General features: G+C 37.0%; 1 protein-coding gene and 2 pseudogenes across 1 annotated transcript; all 3 read right to left on the bottom strand.

Annotated features, from left to right (window-relative positions):
* Positions 1 to 1,462: 1,462 nt before the first annotated feature.
* LOC113300222 (60S ribosomal protein L3-2-like) lies at positions 1,463 to 7,125 on the bottom strand. Its single transcript, XM_026549426.1, has 6 exons — positions 7,045 to 7,125; positions 5,828 to 5,912; positions 5,456 to 5,566; positions 4,052 to 4,356; positions 3,364 to 3,773; positions 1,463 to 3,267 (listed from the first exon to the last, which is right to left on the bottom strand). The coding sequence occupies exons 3-6, from the start codon at positions 5,493 to 5,495 to the stop codon at positions 3,252 to 3,254; spliced, it is 771 nt and encodes a 256-aa protein (XP_026405211.1). The 5' UTR covers positions 5,496 to 5,566; positions 5,828 to 5,912; positions 7,045 to 7,125; the 3' UTR covers positions 1,463 to 3,251.
* On the bottom strand, positions 2,929 to 3,039 carry LOC113300946 (annotated as a pseudogene).
* LOC113300887 lies at positions 3,872 to 3,989 on the bottom strand (annotated as a pseudogene).
* Positions 7,126 to 20,491: the final 13,366 nt, after the last annotated feature.

Genomic DNA, 20,491 nt, shown 5'->3' with positions numbered 1-20,491 from the left:
CCTTATTGACGCACTTTTTGGAGGTGTTGTACACAAAGGGTTTTCCAAGGAAGTGACGAAGAAGAAGAAGTACCTTGCTGCTGCAACTCATGATAACGAAGGATCGCAGATTCTTCTCCTGCGAGCTATTGGTTATTTCTGTGAAAAGTCTGGCCCCGAGGTTGTGAAGGAGATAGTGATACCATTAGTTCTGAAAACACTCTATGATGAGGATGTGTTGGAGGAAGAGCACATTGTTCAGTGGTTCAATGAAGGGATTGCTGCTAGTGGTAGCAAAAAATCACAGATATTGAAGAATGTCAAGCCCTTGATTGTGTGGTTGGAGAGTGCTGAATCTGAATCCGAATAGCATTCAGTAAAGACAATTCTAAGAAAGTAATAAGGAGGTCGGACAAAATGGTTGAGGTTTTTGAAGATGTGATTCCCATTATCCGACGTAAAACGTCACACTGAAATCATGGAAAGGGATTTAACTACAAGTAAAGTACAGTTGCAGTAATATTGGCTTAGGATTTTATTGCAGTTCTCATTCAAACTTTCGAATATTGCAACCTCGGAATAGTGCTCCTTAATCTCCTTTTCTACATCGAGACCAAATATATTCACCAAAAGTTGTTGCCATCTGCTTGTGAAGCTGTGGTGATTGGCCTTTATAGTCAAGTCTGAAAACAAATGCTCCACCTTTGTAGTCCCACATTGAACAGTTAGAGTGAATTTTGTTTGTTTAAATAATACCGGGATGAAAGTATCTATCGAGCAATGATATAACAGGCGCGATGTGGAAAGGGTTCCCATAGTTTTCAGATCTTCTGAAGTGAACGTGCCAATATGAGCTCAATTCTTTTCTTTAAATCCAATTGACAAATTTTTGGCGTGTTCTAACAATCCAGCTTTGTAAAACAAGCATAAGAACTTTGAGCTTTGTAAATGGATCTCCCTCGAAGGGTACTAGAAAAACGATGACAATGTCCTAAACTTATGTCTAGCCCAAAGTATTGTACATGTGCCGTATTTTGTTAACATTACATCCTAAATTTTTAAAGCAAGAATTAGAACTATTACCTGATTTATTGATGTTTCTAACATGAATTAAGATATATGCCCCATCCAAATTAAAACATGGGAGAAGGGAATAGAGGGATTGAAGTCTATCCTATAAGTGCAATGGAAGTCACTTATAGGATCGTTTTCCTTCTCCTCTTTCCTGAACGGTCTATGTGGGACTATTGTTACGTTTCGTTAAAAGCAGTACATCTCTTTGGCCATATCAACTGGAGTACAAAAGTATGACAGTGCCAACCAATGCTAACGCGTTATGAATTAAGATCAGGAAAGTGAGGCAATGTTCCATCCAATATGAGGGTCCAAGGCAATATGAGAGTCTTATGCATCAACAGATTATTGAAAACATCAAAAGCCTAGTTGTGCAAAAATCATACTGGCTAACTGCATTTAGGCGTACTGAAATCTCAAACATCAACCCTTCCGTTTTAGTGTAACAAAGTTAACATGTGCTCGAAAAACTTGGGTTCCCAGTGGAAATCAAAATGCTTCGAAGCAAACAAATAAAGACACACCCAAAACCACCACAAATTGCCATCTGCTTGTGAAGTTGCGGTGATTTAGCTACGCAAGCAAAGCGGCCTTTATAGTCAAGTCTGGAAACAGATGCACCGCCTTCATTTGAGCCTGCTATCGATATCAGATAACATAAACTCCCTAAATCTATTTGCTTGGTTAGCAGGTGTGCGCACATCTAAAGCCATAAAGCTTGAACGTGTTTCCTGGGTGCAGAGCTTTCTCGATATGGATTCACTCCGTGCAACTGTAAGAACACACTGAATGGTGAAGCCTTTCTCTGTCAAAACTAAGAATCCAATATTTTTACCAACTGGACGGGGTGTTCAAATTCGGACAAGGACAAAAACTGTTTTAACCTTGAAACTTTAGATTTAACGATCCAATTTCAGTCCATGTTCGGCCGTTTTGATTGCAAATCTTGAAGCACAACTTCCCTATAATTTCCATTCTATCGAGGCAGCTTCTTAACTGGTCCCAGACATATATCCATTTCTTGCTTCATGAAATTTTAAAGAGTTTCAGAGGATCCTATCTTAAAGTAGATTAACTGATCCTATCTCATTTTTTTTTTCCTCATTTTTTTTCCTCATATCTGTTTGTTCTTTTTTCCCCTCATATTTGCTTGCGGAGGTTGAGCGTTTGGTTGTTCTGTGGCTAAGAATTTAACCATCACTCAGGTTCAACGAATTAACTGGGAATGTGTGCAAAGAAGTCATGGTACCAATCCAGTGTTAACCTTCAGGAATAGAGCTTACTTCAAAACCATTTGAACTTTTCGTTGTAAGCAAGTCTCGGAGTCTTCCTTTGGTGCTTTAGAAGTTCAAAGGGACACTGCTTCCCAATGGCCTCAAGTTTTTTATTGCAGTTTCTCATTCAAACTGTCGAATATTGCAACCTCAGAATAGTGCTCCTTTCCCACATCCAGATCAATAAATTCACACACCTGAAAACAAGGCCTATCTCAATGGCACTCCTAAAATCACCACAAATTGTGAAGCTGTGATGATTGGCCTTTATAGTCAAGTCTGAAAACAAATGCTCCACCTTTAAGCTTGCTATGAATCAGTAATTAGTGAAAGTAAATCTTTCTGTTGAAATTAGTTATAGCTGGCAGTGAAAGAAATATCCGAAGTTGAAACGTGTTTTTTGAAACTGCTCTTGTTATTCACAGAATTACTGGTTTCTGTTCATTTAGAAAGTGCTCTCATGTCCGAGGCAGATGAAAATATGATCTTGCAGAGTTTAATGATCCGTGTGAGGTTCTGACTGAGTGTACTTGAAGGCGAGAAATGTGATCTCATAATGTGGGGTGTCAAACTTAAGTTAGTAGGAGATTGCAGGCAAGGTATTGGATGCAGTCAGTTGCGGAAATGTGCCGTTGATGGCTCACATATCAGATACTAAACTGATAAGAACAGATACTACACTTGATCTTAGCCAAAAGGCCGAGAAAGGTATGCTTTTTCTAGTTTTCGGCTTCACCTTTTGTAGGATGGGTTTGAGCTGTAGTGTGGATTTTGGGATGAATCAATTGGATTGTAAATTTCTTTTTTCCTTTTCTTAATAAAATTTTACCCCTTCCGTCTCAAAAAAAAAAAAAACCCAACTCCTGGCCTAGTTAGCAATTCTCCGAATCATTCGCGAATTTTTACGAACAGGTCGTTCCCGCACTAAACGGCCGTCCTACTGAATTTCCGAACCAGGTCAGCAACAAAGTATGGGTAAATCAACGACCAAGAATAAACTGAACTAGAAAACAGAAACTAGATCAAAAAGATTCACCTATCAAACTCGGTGAGTGCTGTGTGAGACTCCTGTCTAACCTTCCCAAGCCTGTAAATCTTTTTGTTCATCTCAGTCCGGTGGTGGTATCCGTTTTGACCAGCCCTAGCAACTGTGTAGAAAACCCTTGCAGGATGCCAAGCACCAATACAAGCAACCTTACGCAAACCTCTGTGAGTCTTACGAGGAAGACGGGCAACACCCCATCGAGTAACCACACCTTCATAACCCTTACCCTTTGTCACACCAATTATATCAATCATCTCGTCCTTCTGAAATATGGCATCGACGGGAACCTGTTTCTCAAAAAAGCCGTAAGCAAAGTCAACCTTTTGAGAAATATCTCCACCATTTATTTGGATCTCCATCAGATGGGCTTTCTTTTGCTTCAACCCCTTCATCTTTCGAATCTACAAACAGACAAATCCAGGCTCAGTAAAAATCTAACAAAGTCAAAGAGCCAATTGAATTCGGATTAAATGGTTATCCATATTTTAAAAAATGCATATGATGTGGGTGGAGTTTCCCGGATAACATGGTACTGAAGAGCCATACATAAATCAGAATGGCCACAATTACGTATAGCAACCCAACCCATTATCTCCAGTCAATCTTCCCGAATTGGTAATGGGTGCAATTGTTGATAAACAAATGACTGCAATGTACAGCTTTAGACGAAATAAAATACCTGGGTATGAGCCAAGACACGAATCACAGTACAGTACTTCTTCAGTTTTTCCAATTGAGACTGGATATCCTTCTTCCCTTCCTCAGTTTCATATTTCTTGGAGTACTTGACAAATGCCTTTTTCTTGGACTTGGCAAAATTATTGTAAAATCGCCTCTTCACTTCCTCGTTAAGATGCTGAGCCCAAACAGTCCCAAGTGAACGCAAGCCACGGGGTGTTTTAATATATCCAACAACCCCAACTACAACCGTAGGTGGTGTTTCTATGATTGTCACTGCTTCACAGGTCTCCTTCTTATGCAGTTCTGTAAAAATAAAACAACTGACTTGCTTAAATATAACTGACTTCCAACTTAAATATGAAACACTGAGTTGTTATTATAAAATGACTCGTGAACTGTTTGGGCTATCTATCACGTGAATTGCTTTAAGGATGGTTATAAAACAACTGACTTGCTTAAATATAACTGACTTCAGCTGACTAGTTGTTATTACTTGCTTAAAGCAATTCACGTGATAGATAGCCCAAACAGTCCAAGTAAATACAACTGACTTCAACTTAAATATGAAACACTGAGTTGTTATCTTAGTCACCAGATTCGTGAAACTCCTCACGAATTTCCCTGAGATTCGCGAATTTGCGCCCCTTATTGAAATTCGTGATGGGAGCGCCCTCCTATCGGGCGAGAAACGTTTCACTCTATCCAACTGTAATAATTATGCGGAAGCATATCTAATATCTGGCTTCATATCCTACTAACCGTATATTCTCATATCTTCCTATCTTTATCTGGTAAATCATGTATCTAGCTAGCTCCTTTATTTTCTAGGTTAACTTTCATATAACAGCTGTATTACTTACCTAGCTATGTTTTAGTATTTTTCTTGTCAAGAAGTTAGGATCATTGTATATCTCTGACTCCTATATAAATGGATATAAGGAAATATTCCATCCTCCCCTACACCATCTACACCTCCACCACCAACCCAAGTTCACAGGATACATAAGAACAAAATCACATCCACTACCAACCCCAAGTTCACAGGATACATAAGAACAAAATCACCTGCACTACTAACCCCAAGTTCACAGGATACATGAGAACAAAATCGACTTCAGAAAGCTCGAAACAATAAGTGAATGATTGGGATATGTCTGTAGGAAATTAGAAAGTAGACACTTTGTTAAGATTTTCTAATGTTTTACTATGTTGTTTTAGGAAAATTAGCAGTATAACTAATATATCTATGAAACCTAATTTACGCTCCCGACACGCTCCTCGAATTTCATTTTTGAAAATTTTACGAATTTCGATTTCGATCTCGCTCCTGTTCCTGACCTCGCTCCTGCTCCTTGTGACTAAGGTTGTTATTATAAAATGGAAGGGGAAAAAAAAAACTCACTTGAACCAGGTTTCTCAACCTCTCGAACAATGTGAGTCATCCCAGCCTTGTATCCTAGAAATGCAGTTTATCTACATGGCCTGGATGGATCATCCTTGGGGAAGGACTTCACTGCACAAACATCATCAAACTGTGAGGAATAGCAACAATGCAAGTAATGAACACAGCTAAGCATAAGGTTGCCACTACATTGTTTCTTAAAGCTCTAATTAAAACTTTCATGGAGACAAAAAATAATCAAACGTGAATTAAGAACAAATGCATCAACGCATTAACAAGCATGAAAACTAAATGAAGTTGCAAGGTTGACAAGCTACTCTATTCAATTCCAAGAACGCACTGAACAAAATAAAGATTAGGGAAAACAACAACCTTTTCCTCTATGCCGCACAGCCCTTTTCCTAGGAAGAAATCCCAACGAACCATGTCTTGGGTGCTCAAACTTTCGGTGAGACATCTGCAGAGCATGTTTATTTTAACACGGGGATCTTGTTTCTTAAACTATATGCAAATGTACTTAACCAAGAAATAAGAAACATCATCAACATAGCAAATTGCAAACGATAGAGAATAGAAAAAAATATTAGAACACACAAGTAGTTGAAAAACATAATGCAAAGGCAGACGAAACCAATATTACGCCTCATATGTCATCAACCATAACTCACATTGTTCTTTTTGATCCAAACTACTACAACATGGTTTTACATTGTCCAGCAAGAATTGATGAACAGTTCAAATCAAATACAGTTCAGTTAACATCCTTCACTGACCAGGTTACAAATTAACATGTGATCAATTCGACAAAACTCATTATTCAAAACCAAACTGAGTGATTAAGATCAAAGCATTCTTCGACAAAATACATTATTCAGAACCAAACTGAGTATTAAGATCATTTACATGTAATGTAATAAAAATGAAATAATCGGATCATAGTCAGATCAAAGACAGAATGAAGAAAACACATAACCAGTTCCACCAAATACACATTGATTCCAAAAGCAAGCAACGAGGACAGATAATCAAATCCAGTACCCCCACATTCTAACAATCAGAAATCACATTATTCTTTTTGACACCTATTGCTACTACAACATAATGTTCACATTCCATATCAAATAGAGATTAAACAACATTCTTAGCAAAGTAGATGTGAATAAATCTACACATTAAATTTTTTTCTCAAAACCTTTATATGTAGAAAAATAAGAAATATTTAAGATCATTTTTTTTGTTGAATCGAATAGAAAACATATAGATGTAACATCCAAGTCCAATAAGTAACTAAAAATGGTCCTGTACCAAAGGCGTATGGCACAAAAGAGTACCAATTCTCAGGCTAGTTTGTTTATCTTTCTCCAAAACCACAGTATGGTTATGTGAAAACTAGCCCTTTCTGAGATTCAAGCCTTGATTAAAATTGTTTTCAGGAGTACATTTCAGTCACTACCAGATAAAGAGATTACATCTAAATGCTTTCAATAACAACAGATTACTTTGAAAACACAAGAAAAATACAGATACAATTAGATTCATATGACTAATCAGATCAAAAAGATAGAGTTCAAGCAATAGATTGATATTACCTCGTGAGTTGAATGAGAAAACAACCAATCTGCTGGAACGAAGAAAAACAATGGCGGCCTCTCCCTAAGCCAAGAGTTGTGATGTGTAGTGTTTATTCAGGATAGCTTATGTAAATACGAAACCCTAGAATAGATAGATTCGGGATTATTGGGTACCTATGTACGATGATCCAGCCCGTTGGGATGTATTGGGCTGATAACTTCCGTCCATTGTTCATTTTGACTGAAGATAACTTCGGTCCATTGTTCGGTCAACCATTTTTTTCGACGGAAGATAAAATTGGTCTATTATTCGGCCAATTATACGTTATCGGGGATATATACTTGTATAATTCGTTTTAAATATTTGAGTTCAGGGTAGAAAATTCAGTCTATATATAATTAAATAAATAAGTATTCGTAATTTTAAAGAACGCGCGATTGGGGGATATCAAAACTAATTGGGGGATATAGCTACATGGCAAAAACTGGATCCAAATATCAAATCTGGGTCACCCCTTATGTAATTATATTTTTTAATTCCTAATCTAGCCCTCACTAATCTGGTTTAGTGGTTAATAATAATTAGTAAAATCTTAAGTATTTGGGGGATAAATTAATGTATATTTTTATTTGAATTTGTGCGAGGTGAGAGTAGAAGGAGGGAAAAATATTTTTGAGTTGAAACTTTTTTGTGAAAATGGAAGATGATTGTGAGGAGAGAATTGTTGTTGCTGAATCTTTAGCTCAACTACAACAAGAAGCATGTCTTCAATCTTCGGTTAATGATAACAACTCACAATTGGACTTATCTAATGAACCAACACCCTTGGAATATGATTTTCGTGAGCATGAAGTGTTTTTTGAAGAACCAACCCAAGAAAGTAAACAAGTTCAACATACAAGCATTCCCAACACACAGGTAATGCTGCCAAGAGGTCGAAAATTTGATTTTTTTTTTAAACCGCCATTTTTTCTCTGAAAAAGCTTGGTGCCGGCATACTCGTAGTATGAATACCACTGCGGCACCAACAGAATCGGCACGGTATTCATACTATTTTCATGCCGGCGGAAATTATCTCCCATTTTGAATCAACCGCTAGCGTGGTCTTCAACCCAACAATTCCATGCCGGCACGCAGTTAACTTTTTACCTACCACCGAAAATTCCATGGAATATCCAAACCGGCATGGTTCACTCCTAACTTAACTATGCCGGTTTCACAAGAAAAACATCCTGGAGTTAAAGATTTTTGAACTTAACAACCGGCGTAATAATTAAATTTCGAGCACGCCAGCACCATGTACCGGCGTGGTTTGTAAACTACGGACAAAACCGACACAAAGTACCGGCTTGGAACCTTACTTATCGAGCATGCCGGCGTGGCGAATCCCGACATTAATGTTCAAGAAAATCAATGCCGGTACTGTTAAAAATGAACTCCTCTTTTTCAAGTGCAATTCCGGAATGCCGGAACATTAATCGAGAATGCCGTCACATGTTTCCGACTTTGATTGTTTTGGAGGTACTGTCGTCGAGCATGCTGGAACAAGTACCCGGCATAGTAATTTAATTTTATTTGGAACTAATTCAATTTTCTTTTCATTCATCCCTTAGATTGTGACATACATTGATCCAACAAATTCCAAGCTTGGTCCGGATACGTCCGAATACTATAAAATGCCTCCGGTATGTTACCAAACACCTAGTTTTTAGAACTTTATGTGGGGATTGCTTGTAATTAACCTTATAATCTCCCATTGTTTTCCTTATATAGGGAATAAAATCTCCAGAGGAAGCAATTGTTTGGGAAAAAAAGACGGCTCTTAAGAACATGTGTGTGTTGGTGAGGAATACCCAACATTCAGATAATCGTTTTGAGATGGTTTGTGAGAGAAGTGGGCAATACAATAAGAAGGATAGCCATAAGAGAAAGGGTTACGTATATCCAAAGAAGACTAATAGGGTATACAAGACTCATACGAGGAAGGATAATTACCCCTTTAAGCTTGTATTATATCTAAGAGACAAAGAAAAAGGAATGGGATTGTACGGTGTGGTTTGGCAGTCATAACCACCAGGATCCGAAATATTTTGTTGGTCACTCCCTAGTTGCGAATCTAAAACCTCATGAATTTGAGGATGTAAAGATAATGACCAAATCATGTATCAAACCAAGAGTGATTCTCAGAGGCTTAAAGGAAAAGGATAATCGGAACGTTTCTTCCCTAAGTACAATTTATAGCGCACAAGCAACCATTAGAAGGGTGGAATGGGAAGGGAGGACCGTTATGCAAGAATTTGAGAAGATAATTTGGGATCACAACTACACACATATCATTAAAAGAGGGCTGGACGAAAAGCCCCTTCAAATATTCATCGCGCATCCTTTGCTTTCACAATTGGCTCATACCTGTTGTGGTGTTCTTATGATGGATTACACCTACAAGACAAACAAATACAAGATGTCGTTGTTCAACATCGTAGGGCAAACATCAAACAAGGTATCATTCACATTGGCTTGGTGTTTAATGGAAAACGAGAGGGATCACAATTATCATTGGGCATTACGACAATTGAAATTATTATTCCCGGAAAATCAATTTCCGAGGGTCATCATAACCGATCAAGATGACGCACTAATGAATGCTATATCCGACGTATTTCCGGATGCGCAAAATTTCCTATGTACATATCATATAGGTCAAAATGTGATAAAACATTGTCATGCTTTGTTTGAACCCTCTAAGGCGGATATTAAGAAGAGAATGGTTGCTCAACTAGAGGACGATGTTCGCAAGAAGAAACTATCACCCGAAGAAGATGAAAGAGGAAAGATTAAAAAGCGAGTGGACAAAGAACACGATGAAAATCATAAAAGGTGGTTGGAATTTCTAAAGGATTGAGAGAAAGTTTATTGGTCTCTTAACGAGGATATATATGAAAAGAGACTGAACATGTTTATTGCCAAATATAACGAAGTGTATCCAAGTGTCGTCTCATATTGTCGGGATAAATTGTTGGATAAGTTCAAGGAAAAATTTGTGCGTGCATGGACAAATCGGTATAGACACTACGGGAATGAATCAACTAGTATAGAGGAGTCCGCTCATGGGAGATTTAAAGATCTCATCCAGTCCATCCAAGGAAACATGGTTACGGTCACCGAGGCAATGGAGCAATACTTTAAGGCCGATATCGATAGGATCAAGAAGGCCTTTGAGAAAAGCTCAATGGAAAGGATGACATCACATTTTCGATATGGTAATTTGCTCCAATGAATATAATTCAACGTCTCGCATTGGGCAATAAAACATATGATTAGAGAAATGGAAAAAGAGATAAACTACGAAAAAACGGGTGATGTGTGTATTTGTCTCAACATGTCTTCATTGGGGCTTCCGTGTCGTCATATGCTTGTGAAGTATGAAGAAGTTATACCTATTGACAAAAATAATCAATGGAAAAGATGACATCACATTTTCGATATGGTAATTTGCTCCAATGAATATAATTCAACGTCTCGCATTGGGCAATAAAACATATGATTAGAGAAATGAAAAAAGAGATAAACTACGAAAAACCGGGTGATGTGTGTATTTGTCTCGACATGTCTTCATTGGGGCTTCCATGTCGTCATATGCTTGTGAAGTATGAAGAAGTTATACCTATTGACAGAAATAATCAATAGCTCGCAGGAGAAGAATCTGCGATCCTTCGTTATCATGAGTTGCAGCAGCAAGGTACTTCTTCTTCTTCGTCACTTCCTTGGAAAACCCTTTGTGTACAACACCTCCAAAAAGTGCGTCAATAAGGGCGTTCGTGACATCCTGCGGGGAAGAACCACCACTGTTAAGAGATCCTAAAAAGGATTTTAACTGTCCAACAGTACAACCCTTTAGATTCCCTTGGATCTTCTCAACTAGTTGTTTGTGAGCACCAATGCTCTCAGCTGTGGTACTTGTATGTAAATCCCTTTCCATAATTCCAGTGAGGCGTTTTATGTCAGATATATAGTCACAAGTGAGTGCGTACTTTATCCTATTATTTTGGAGGTTGTTATTGCATCCTGACATAGAACATTATCAGCAAAGGATGGATAAAGTTGTAAAAGTAGATTGGCACATATATCCTTGTGAAAGCTTAGTAGGGTGTTTATCTTTTCATCCTCAATATAATTTGTCGGATTGTTCAGAATATCCCTCATACGCTTCCTGGAAAAATCAAAAACAACTTAGCCGCCGATTGCAAACACAAGAAGTAAAGATACTAGATGACCGGATGCAGCCGGAGCCGACAGAGAAGCCTAAGCCTAGGTTCAAGATCTTACCTGTAAGCATCAGAATATTTATAATCCTCCCGACGACACTTATCAATGATCTCCATAAAATCAGACGTCATCCTGCAGAATTTGATGAAGGAACCAAATTATAATATTAATAAAAGAAAATGATAGGAAACATAAAAATAAAATAAAAATCTAGATTAAATAGTACCTGCGAGATTTCTGGAGGATCTTTTCTATAGATCCACGCCTCATGTTAGCTTTTGATTGATACTCACGATTGGTTTTGGAGATGAAACGAAATAGGGTTTCTGGGTTTGGTTGGATGTTTCATGTTTGAAAAGTAGCAAAGAGAAGTTCCGAGAGTTCAGAGTCCTTTCAAGTTCATTTCTCTTGTATTTATACTACTAGATTTTGTGCCCGTGCTACGCTCGGGCAATTTTTTTTCTTTTAGCCATATTTTTGATTTGGTGTGATGAGGCTTCGCCTCGTGCCGTCGTGCATTTTTTATTAGGTGTCGTAGGGTTTCGTCCGCCTCGTCGCGATACATTTTTGATTAGGTGTGTCTCGGCTTCGGCCTCGCCCCCTCCTGATGCATTTTTGATTTGGTGTTGCACGGCTACGCCCCGCCCCGTGCCTTTTTGATTAGGTGTGGCTCGGCTTTGGCTTCTTCTCGCCCCGTCCTGATGCATTTTTGATTTGGTGTTGCATGGTTACATCCCGCCTCGTCCCAATTCCTTTTTTATTAGGTGTGTCTCGGCTTCGCCTCATCCCGGACCGATGCATTTTTGATTTGGTATTGCTCGACTTCGCCCCGCCACAGCCATAGCAGCCACATTAAAATAGCGTTTCTACAGAACTTTGACGGGATCCCTTAACTCGAACATAAATCATTGTGGACATATCTAATCTAAACTGATGGAATCAAAGGCTCCAAGCGCCACAATTGGAATGGTTGTAGAAGACTATTTCGTGAGAAAAAAAAATGCAATTGAAGAGATGAAATCAAGGAATAATATTGAAATGCTTATGGTTAGAAAGTTTCAAAGAATCGAACCAAAGCACTTACCATTGTTCATGCTCATGAAATGGGACTTGTTTCTCTCCTCCATGTGATTGACCCTAACATACTATCACTTCCATTTCTTCTGCCTGATTGGGACGGGATATGCTTGTACCCTATTAAAGTATACAAATTTAAATGGGTAAAAGTGAAACGGATAAAAGTAAAAACTAAGGTGGTCATTTTATACTTTATATATTCAGACGTCAAGATACCTAGTTCGGACAAATGCTTCAAAGAAAGAAAAAGAAAAACCCTAGTTCGGACATTGCAGCTGAAATTACTGTCAAGCTAGTCTGGACATCGCAGCTGAAATTATCGTCAATCTAGTCTGGACATCGCAGCTGAAATTATCGTCAATCTAGTCTGACATCGCAGCTGATATTATTGTACCAGATATAAAATTGTACTCACACATTGTGAGCAAGGCCTCTGAAACTCAAAGCTAAAATCAAAGATTTAAAGAAAAATCCTAAAATCACCCAAGAAGCTTGATTTCACCATTAAGGAGAAAACGATAAATGAAGTATACGCGTGAGTGTAGAAATTAAATGAGAGAACATAAACATTAGAAATTCAAAAATGTCAAGTTTGAGAGGCCTGTAAACTTAAACATTAGAAATTATATGAGAGAACATGATTATATGACTTAGAAAATTATCGAGGTGCGCATAAACGAAATCAAAGACTTCAAATTATTAGCTTAAGTAACAGACTGACGTACTCTCAAAAAAAGATCACTTACTCGTCTTTATTACTGTGGAAAATGTATAAGCTAAGTGACCACATATATGCAATGGCAGAAGTGATGGCATTGCTTCTTCTAAAATTCAAAGATGTCAAATTTGAGAGGCCTGTAAACTTAAACATTAGAAATAATATGAGAAAACATGATTATATGGCGAGTACCAAGCTTGATAATACATCTAGACAAAAGGAGAGGACTAAGGACAAAAGGAACATATCCACTCAAAACTAAAAAATACATCTAGACCTATGTGGCGAGTACCAAGCTTGATATCCCACCACGCTTAGTGATTTCTCTCAGAAAGAGACAAAGAAGGCTATTTTCCTAGAATTAAGATGTTTTAGTGCCAATAGTAAGAAAATCAGAGGTGAAAGGACATCTCTCTGCTTGTGCATCTCATACCGGTTAACACGAACAGAAGTATGAAGACTTCCTCTCTTTGCCTGGTGGAAAACGAAAAAAATAATTAAAATACTTTTTTTAATTATCTCATCTGAGCAGAATATTTACAGGAATGGCGTTTTCAAAAGAATTTTGATAATAACATACCCTTTATAGTCGATCTTCCAACTGGTCCTTGACTCTTTTCCTCTCGATTTCACGTTGGTGATAAAAAAAATTAGCAACACGTCTCACTTCCATTAACCTAGCTTGTGTTAGTCTCTTCTCTGCTTCCAACAATCCCACCGCTTCTTCTCAGCTGCTGCACGTTTTTGACAAATTGAAGCACGTACGCACACACTCTTTATATCTGCTCTAATCATACCAACGTCTCATCTGGAAGGATAATAACTGAAACATGTTATCACAATATGAAGAGAGATTAAAAAAAAAGATGCTATTGATACTATTGGATATCATATATCATATGCATGTAATTATTGATATAGCACAAATTGAGTTTCAGTATATAAGTTCATAATTGTAAGACATTGAGAGGCCGGAAAAATGTCAATTAAGGAACAACTGGGCACCTGTTAGGATATAGATCACCCTGTGAATCCACTCAACTCTTTGAAACAAACAAAACCTGTTTTCTTCATTGTATTCATTGTAAGAAAGGGTGTATGGACAACAAAACATCAACCTGCATACCCAACAATAAGAGATTAGAATGCACCTCTCAAAATAAACCAAATGAATTTCTATCACCATTTTTCTCCGGAACTTCCATTTTCATTATTAACCCTATAATCTAACAAAATCAACATGTATTGGGTAGTATTGACCATAGAAATTTTAATAAACATCAGTTAATCCTTCGTCTCTAAAATAAGTGAAACCACTGTCCAAGAAAAAAAAATAAAAAAAATAACCAAACACAAAAATCAGCCCGGGGATAGATGGTAAGCAAACCTTTTCTTTGTTTAACCTGGCGATTGTTGTACAGCAAAAACCCTAATCGTATTAACCTATCATCAACTGCAATATCAAAAACATTGAAACAAATCAAAGACTTATAAAACCAAAAAACTGTGTAGGATTGATTGACTGTAGACTTCGGCAGGAGTGAAGAGAGAGAATTGGGGTTTCGTTGAATCTAATAACAGTATTAAAAAAAAAAGTTATGATTCTCAGTATAACAGAGAAAACCTAACATAAACGGATCATACTCTTTCACATCGTTAGACCTTACAGCACAACGAAATACAAATAGAGAATGGGTTCAGTAGAAAAATAGATTGAATATTAGGGTTTAATTGCGGAGATAAATTATTTCTGCTGATTGAGACGTAAGGATTTCTTTCTTTTTTTAGGTTTGATATTCGCTGGGTAAAAAATATACCTTGTTCTCTCTAACTCGAACAGCAGCTAAAACCCATCTTCTTCATCTTAGATGATACTGGGAGCACGGGGCATTCCCTGTTGGCAGCATGGATGGATCATTACGTGTCTTCAATTGATGTCGCCATCTTTACTGCTTCTCATCAGTTATCACCAACCCAACATATCAACTTCCCTCGAGCTCCATCATCGATCACTACAATGTCTCTGTTAACCACTCCACACTGCCATCGTCTCTGTTAACAACTCCATTATTACATACATCACTGAGTAATGGTGGCAGAGAATAGAGTCGCATTTTTCTTGGAGACGAAAAGTGCAGAATTGGTGGTAAAGATTTTAGGTTTCTTCGCGGATGCTATTTAGGTTTAACCCCGGGCCCAGACCAATAGAGTCTCGCCAAGTGTCCTCTCCAGGCTTATTCTAAATACTCTAATACTCTTCTCTGAGCGTCTTTGATCGTTTTTCCTCTCTAAGAGAACGGTGACGCTCATCATTCAACGTGGGGCTCCATTGACTTAGGATTTTAAAGGATTAGATGGAGTAGGGGGTTTCGGAATGGGTCATTTCTGTAATCATTTACTAGTACCCTTTGAGGGACATCCATTTACAAAGCCCGAAGTTCTTATGCTTGATTTGCATGAAATCAATCGCTTCAACTTACATGTTGGAACTCGCGCTTCAAGATTTGCAATCAAAACCTGTTAGTGTCCGGAAAGAAGAGGTTCCTAATTAAACCAGGTCTGTTACATAATTAATGGTTTCCTAATTACCATTTTGTTTTGGTTATTAACATTAACCAAATTTCTAAATGCCGACAACTTGGCATAAAATGAGTAGCAATTGATTCTGTTCTCGAATAGAAACGGAAGTTCAATGAACAAAAACACAATCTAACACCACGTTTGTTTGCGTTTGCATCTGATTTGATCTGAGTCAACCCTTGGGGAATCAGATGTCGGATTGTTTATTTTTTCATTTTGAGTCAGATCTAATTCAGACTGGTGATTTTTGTCAGATCCGGCCGAATCAGCTGTAAACAACCATGGTGTAAGACTGCCTTTTGACCATCACAAAATTCTAGATTGACAACATAATCATCAAAAGCTAGTAAACTACATGAAGGTACTCTTGTTTTACTGTGAGAATTTACGAAGGAATTTCCGTGCTGGACCTATATTGGGCCAAATCATGGATGCTAGCCTAGTTAAATTGTAAGACGTCGGATTCTTGAAACCGATTTTGTATTTTGTATTCTTACATCAATTTTTTGCCAATTGGATTTGCCAACTGGATGTGGGACTTTTAGAACATCAGCAAATATGAATTCATGCAGCAAGTGTTATAGGGATCATAACAAGGAAGAAGAGCAAAAAAGATCTTTTAGATGCAACTTTCAACAGTTCAATGCTGGATCTACACCCAACATGTTGGATCCACACCTTAATTTTTTCATACTCTCTAGTTTCTTTCTTTTGGATTCTACCATAACGAAAGAGTTCAATGCTGCACCACCACTAGGACAAAGGCGCATTGGTGGAAAAACTTGAGTCCACTAACTAAGGACGATTTTCTAGGGACCATAGTTTTTTTGAGGGGACGATGGTTTTATTAGACCACCTTCCCTATAGTTATAAGGGGTATCCTAAAGCGTTGAAATGACTAACTCATCCTTAACCTAATTTAGTTTAAAATCAACCTAATAACCACCTATATATATATATATATAACCACCACCACCTCCTCCCACCACCACCGCCCACCATCACCGATTACCACCACCACCACGTACGATTATCACCACCACCAACCACCGATTATCATCATCACCACCTCCTCCCACCACCACCACCCGCCACCGCCGATTAACACCACCACCACCTCCGATTATCACCACCACCAACCACCGATTACCACCACCACCAACCACCACCACCTCCGATTACCACCACCACCAACCACCACCACCTCTATATATAACTTGATTTAAATCATTAACAAAGATATTATCACAAACCCATTACTTGTCATTTGTTTTTGGTTGAAAAAAATGAGAAGTAATCATCAAAATGAGTTGAAAATGGAAGTTGCAGAGAGGTTTAATGGAGGGTTTTTTTCAGAGAAAGGTTCGGTTACGTCGCAAAAAAACAAGTCACAGCCGAACCTTTAGCTCGGTTACATCGCAAAACGTTCGATTTCATCGCGAAAAGTTCGGTTATCACGAATTAATTTTTTCTTAACCGAACTCAGAGTTCGGTTGATTCGCAAAAAATACTTTTATCCGAACTCCTTGTATTAAAACAACACAAGTCCATAAGTTCGGTTCCTTCGCAAAATAAGGATATCACCAAACTTTAGTTTACGAAAATAATGAGAAGTCCAAAAGTTCGGTTCGTTCGCAAAAATGTTAAGTTTTTACTTTAACCGAACTTCACTCAGATATTGAGTTCGGTTAGATATGATGTTGGGTAAAAGTTTGTGAACCAACCGAACTTCTTACACTTGGTATAAATTTTTTTTTACGTAAAGTTCGGTTAGATAGTTGGTTGGTATGGAGTTTGCGAACCAACCGAACTATGTACACTTTGTAAAATCTTATGTTCACGTAAAGTTCGGTTAGATATTTTTTGCGAACCAACCGAACTTCTAGACCCTAAAGTTCGGTAACAATGCGAACCAACCGAACACTACTCTGTAAATCCTATAAACAAAGTTCGGTAACATGTCTGTTAACCGAACGACTAAAAACCTCCATTAACGAGCGAGTTCGGTAACCTGCGTATTTGGAAAAAGTAACCGAACTACACTTTCAGATGTGTTCGGTTACATGTTCTTCACATAAGGTAACCGAACAAGGCCAATCTATTTCAAAAATTTACATTTTTTTGAAAATTTGGAGCAATTCAACCAACATTATCTAAGTTTGAAGCATACCTGGGTACCCAAATACTCTTCCTCCGGTTTTGTTCGGTTACATGATTCAGATGAGCCATCAATTGAATCATCACTTGAATACTCAAGCTTAGTGAACTCAATTTTTTTTCCATGTTTTTCTTCTTCGTCTTCTCTAACTTTACTCAATAATTCCACTTCTTTTTAAAAAAACTCATCTGATTTTCTAACTAGTTATCTTTAACTTAATCATTTCACTAATGATTATACTAACTAATATTAACACTAACTAATCATTACCCAAAATTAATCAGGAGGGCAGTTTAGGTATTAGTATAAATATCTACACAAGGGGTTACCTAGATTTACTTCTAAATATCTTATTAAAAATAGAACCATGGTCCCCCAAAAAAAACCATGATCTCAAAAAAATCGTTCCTAACTAAACTCTGTAGTTCAACTAAGAAACCTGTTTTGAGGCATACTGAATTTTTTTGAGGCATACTATATAATACCAAAATAGGGTCACAAAATAAAAAACATCGCCCCTTATCCACCCTTTTTGATAATGGCATAACTACCCTTACATAATTAATGTTAATGATTATAATTAGATTTGATTAGCTAGGAATTTTAAGGATTGATTAAAAATAAAATTATTAGTGGTGAATTAATAGATAAATCAAATTTATGTGAGAGAGTTGGGATTTTTGAGAGGAAGAAGAAGAAGTGAAAAAACTTGGGTTTTGAATTTTGAGATTTTAGTGATTAGAAGTGACCAAAATGGGTGATTCAAATCAGAGGTAGACTTCTATACGAGGTTTAATTTCTTTTTATAAGTTGAATCTTTCAAAAAAATGAATTTTTAAAACCCAGATCTACTGACCAGATGAACAGTTCGGCTGATAACTTTGCAGCCGAACCTCCGTTTTTTGAAAATATACCTAGGTTCGGCTGACAAGTTATCAGCCGAACCTAGGTATATGTTTAAAAAATTGAGGTTCGGCTGAAAAGTTGTCAGCCGAACTTCACTCTGAAACTGAAAAATTTAGGTTCGGCTGATTCGAACAAAATTTAGCAAAGTCGCGTGAGCCGAACATAGTGTTTCTCTAAATCATACACTAGGTTCGGCTCAAAATTGATACTCCAAGATCAGCCGAACTGATCTTCTGAAAACCCTAATTTCATCTTTGAAATCATATTCTATCGATCAAACAAAATAAAATCAATCAAAAACAAGATGGGTTTGTTACACATACATTCTAAAATACATCTAAGAGCAATTGAGGTTTGGATTTCGTACTTCAATATCGCTCACTTTGATTCGTGTTTGCTTTACTTGATCAATTTCTTGATTGAATTAGAGTCCAAGATGTTTAAGTTTAAAGTTTATTTTGATTTTTGATTTTAGGTTTTTGAGGATAAGGGCGTTCTTGTAATTTAAATTGTTTAAGAATATATAGGTAATTGAACTACATTTAGACACCCTTTATAAACCCACCCTAGATGGTGTAATGACTGAGTATGCCTCAAAAAATTTGAGTATGCCTCAAAACAGGTTTCACAAATATTTAGACTTAAACTTTCCTTTCAGAAAATGGGGAACTTAGGCGCAGGCCCAAAAAAAAAAAATTCTTACCGCCAGGCCCACAATTAATGTTTGATACAGTCGCACCCATAATTATTTAAAAATATTTAAAACGTACTGAAAGACTCTATTACCCTTCATCGTTTTTGGGCATAATTTTTTTTCCTCTCCGCCGGTTTCTTTCCCTATTCCTCCATTAATCTCTGTAACGGATCTGCAAAGATTTTTTCTCCATCATTTAAAGAAATAAATCATTTAAAATCGATGATTCAAAGAAGTAAATCATTTTTGACTAAACCCTAGAATACATTTCAACAAAAATGGATGAAACAGACGAAGAAGAAAAAATCAAGTAGAAGAAACAGAAAAAAAGTTATGCAGCTAAATTTTCCCTTATATTGTCATGCAGAAGACATAAATCAGAAAAGTGAAAAAAGTAATGCATAAGACAATATGCAGCTAAAACAAAATAATGCATAATGTCTTATGCATCTAAAAAAACTGATGCATAACCAGAAAAAGTGAGAAAAGTAATGCATAAGACATTATGCAGCTAAAACAAAATAATGCATAATGTCTTATGCATCTAAAAAAAACTGATGCATAACCAGAAAAGTGAAAAAAAGTAATGCATAAGACATTATGCAGCTAAAACGAAATAATGCATAATGTCTTATGCATCTAAACAAAACTGATGCATAACCAGAAAAATGAAAAAAGTAATGCTAAGACATTATGCAGCTAAAACAAAAATAATGCATAATGTTTTGTGCAGAAATAATAATGGCATAATGTCTTATGCACTAAACAAAATGATGCAGAAGACATTATGCACGTGCATAAAAATCCATAAATCATAAAAGTGAAAAAAGTAATGCATAAGATAATATGCAGTTAAAACAAAATAATGCATAATGTCTTATGCATCTAAAAAAAAACTGATGCATAACCAGAAAAGTGAGAAAAGTAATGCATAAGACATTATGCAGCTAAAACAAAATAATGCGTAATGTCTTATGCATCTAAAAAAAACTGATGCATAACCAGAAAAGTGAAAAAGAGTAATGCATAAGACATTATGCAGCTAAAACAAAAATAATGCATAAT

The sequence above is a fragment of the Papaver somniferum genome, chromosome 7, assembly GCF_003573695.1.
Source record: "Papaver somniferum cultivar HN1 chromosome 7, ASM357369v1, whole genome shotgun sequence".
Taxonomy (NCBI): domain Eukaryota; kingdom Viridiplantae; phylum Streptophyta; class Magnoliopsida; order Ranunculales; family Papaveraceae; genus Papaver; species Papaver somniferum.
Note: the sequence above shows the minus strand (reverse complement) of the source record. Positions and strands in the feature narration are given on the sequence as shown.

Excerpts from the sequence above, each read along its gene's own strand:
- LOC113300222 (XM_026549426.1), bottom strand. The coding sequence starts at position 5,495 with ATGACTCACATTGTTCGAGAGGTTGAGAAACCTGGTTCAA. Across the intron at positions 4,357-5,455 it reads GGTTGAGAAACCTGGTTCAA|AACTGCATAAGAAGGAGACC; the intron begins GTGAGTTTTTTT and ends TTATTTTTACAG. Across the intron at positions 3,774-4,051 it reads GTGTCTTGGCTCATACCCAG|ATTCGAAAGATGAAGGGGTT; the intron begins GTATTTTATTTC and ends GTCTGTTTGTAG.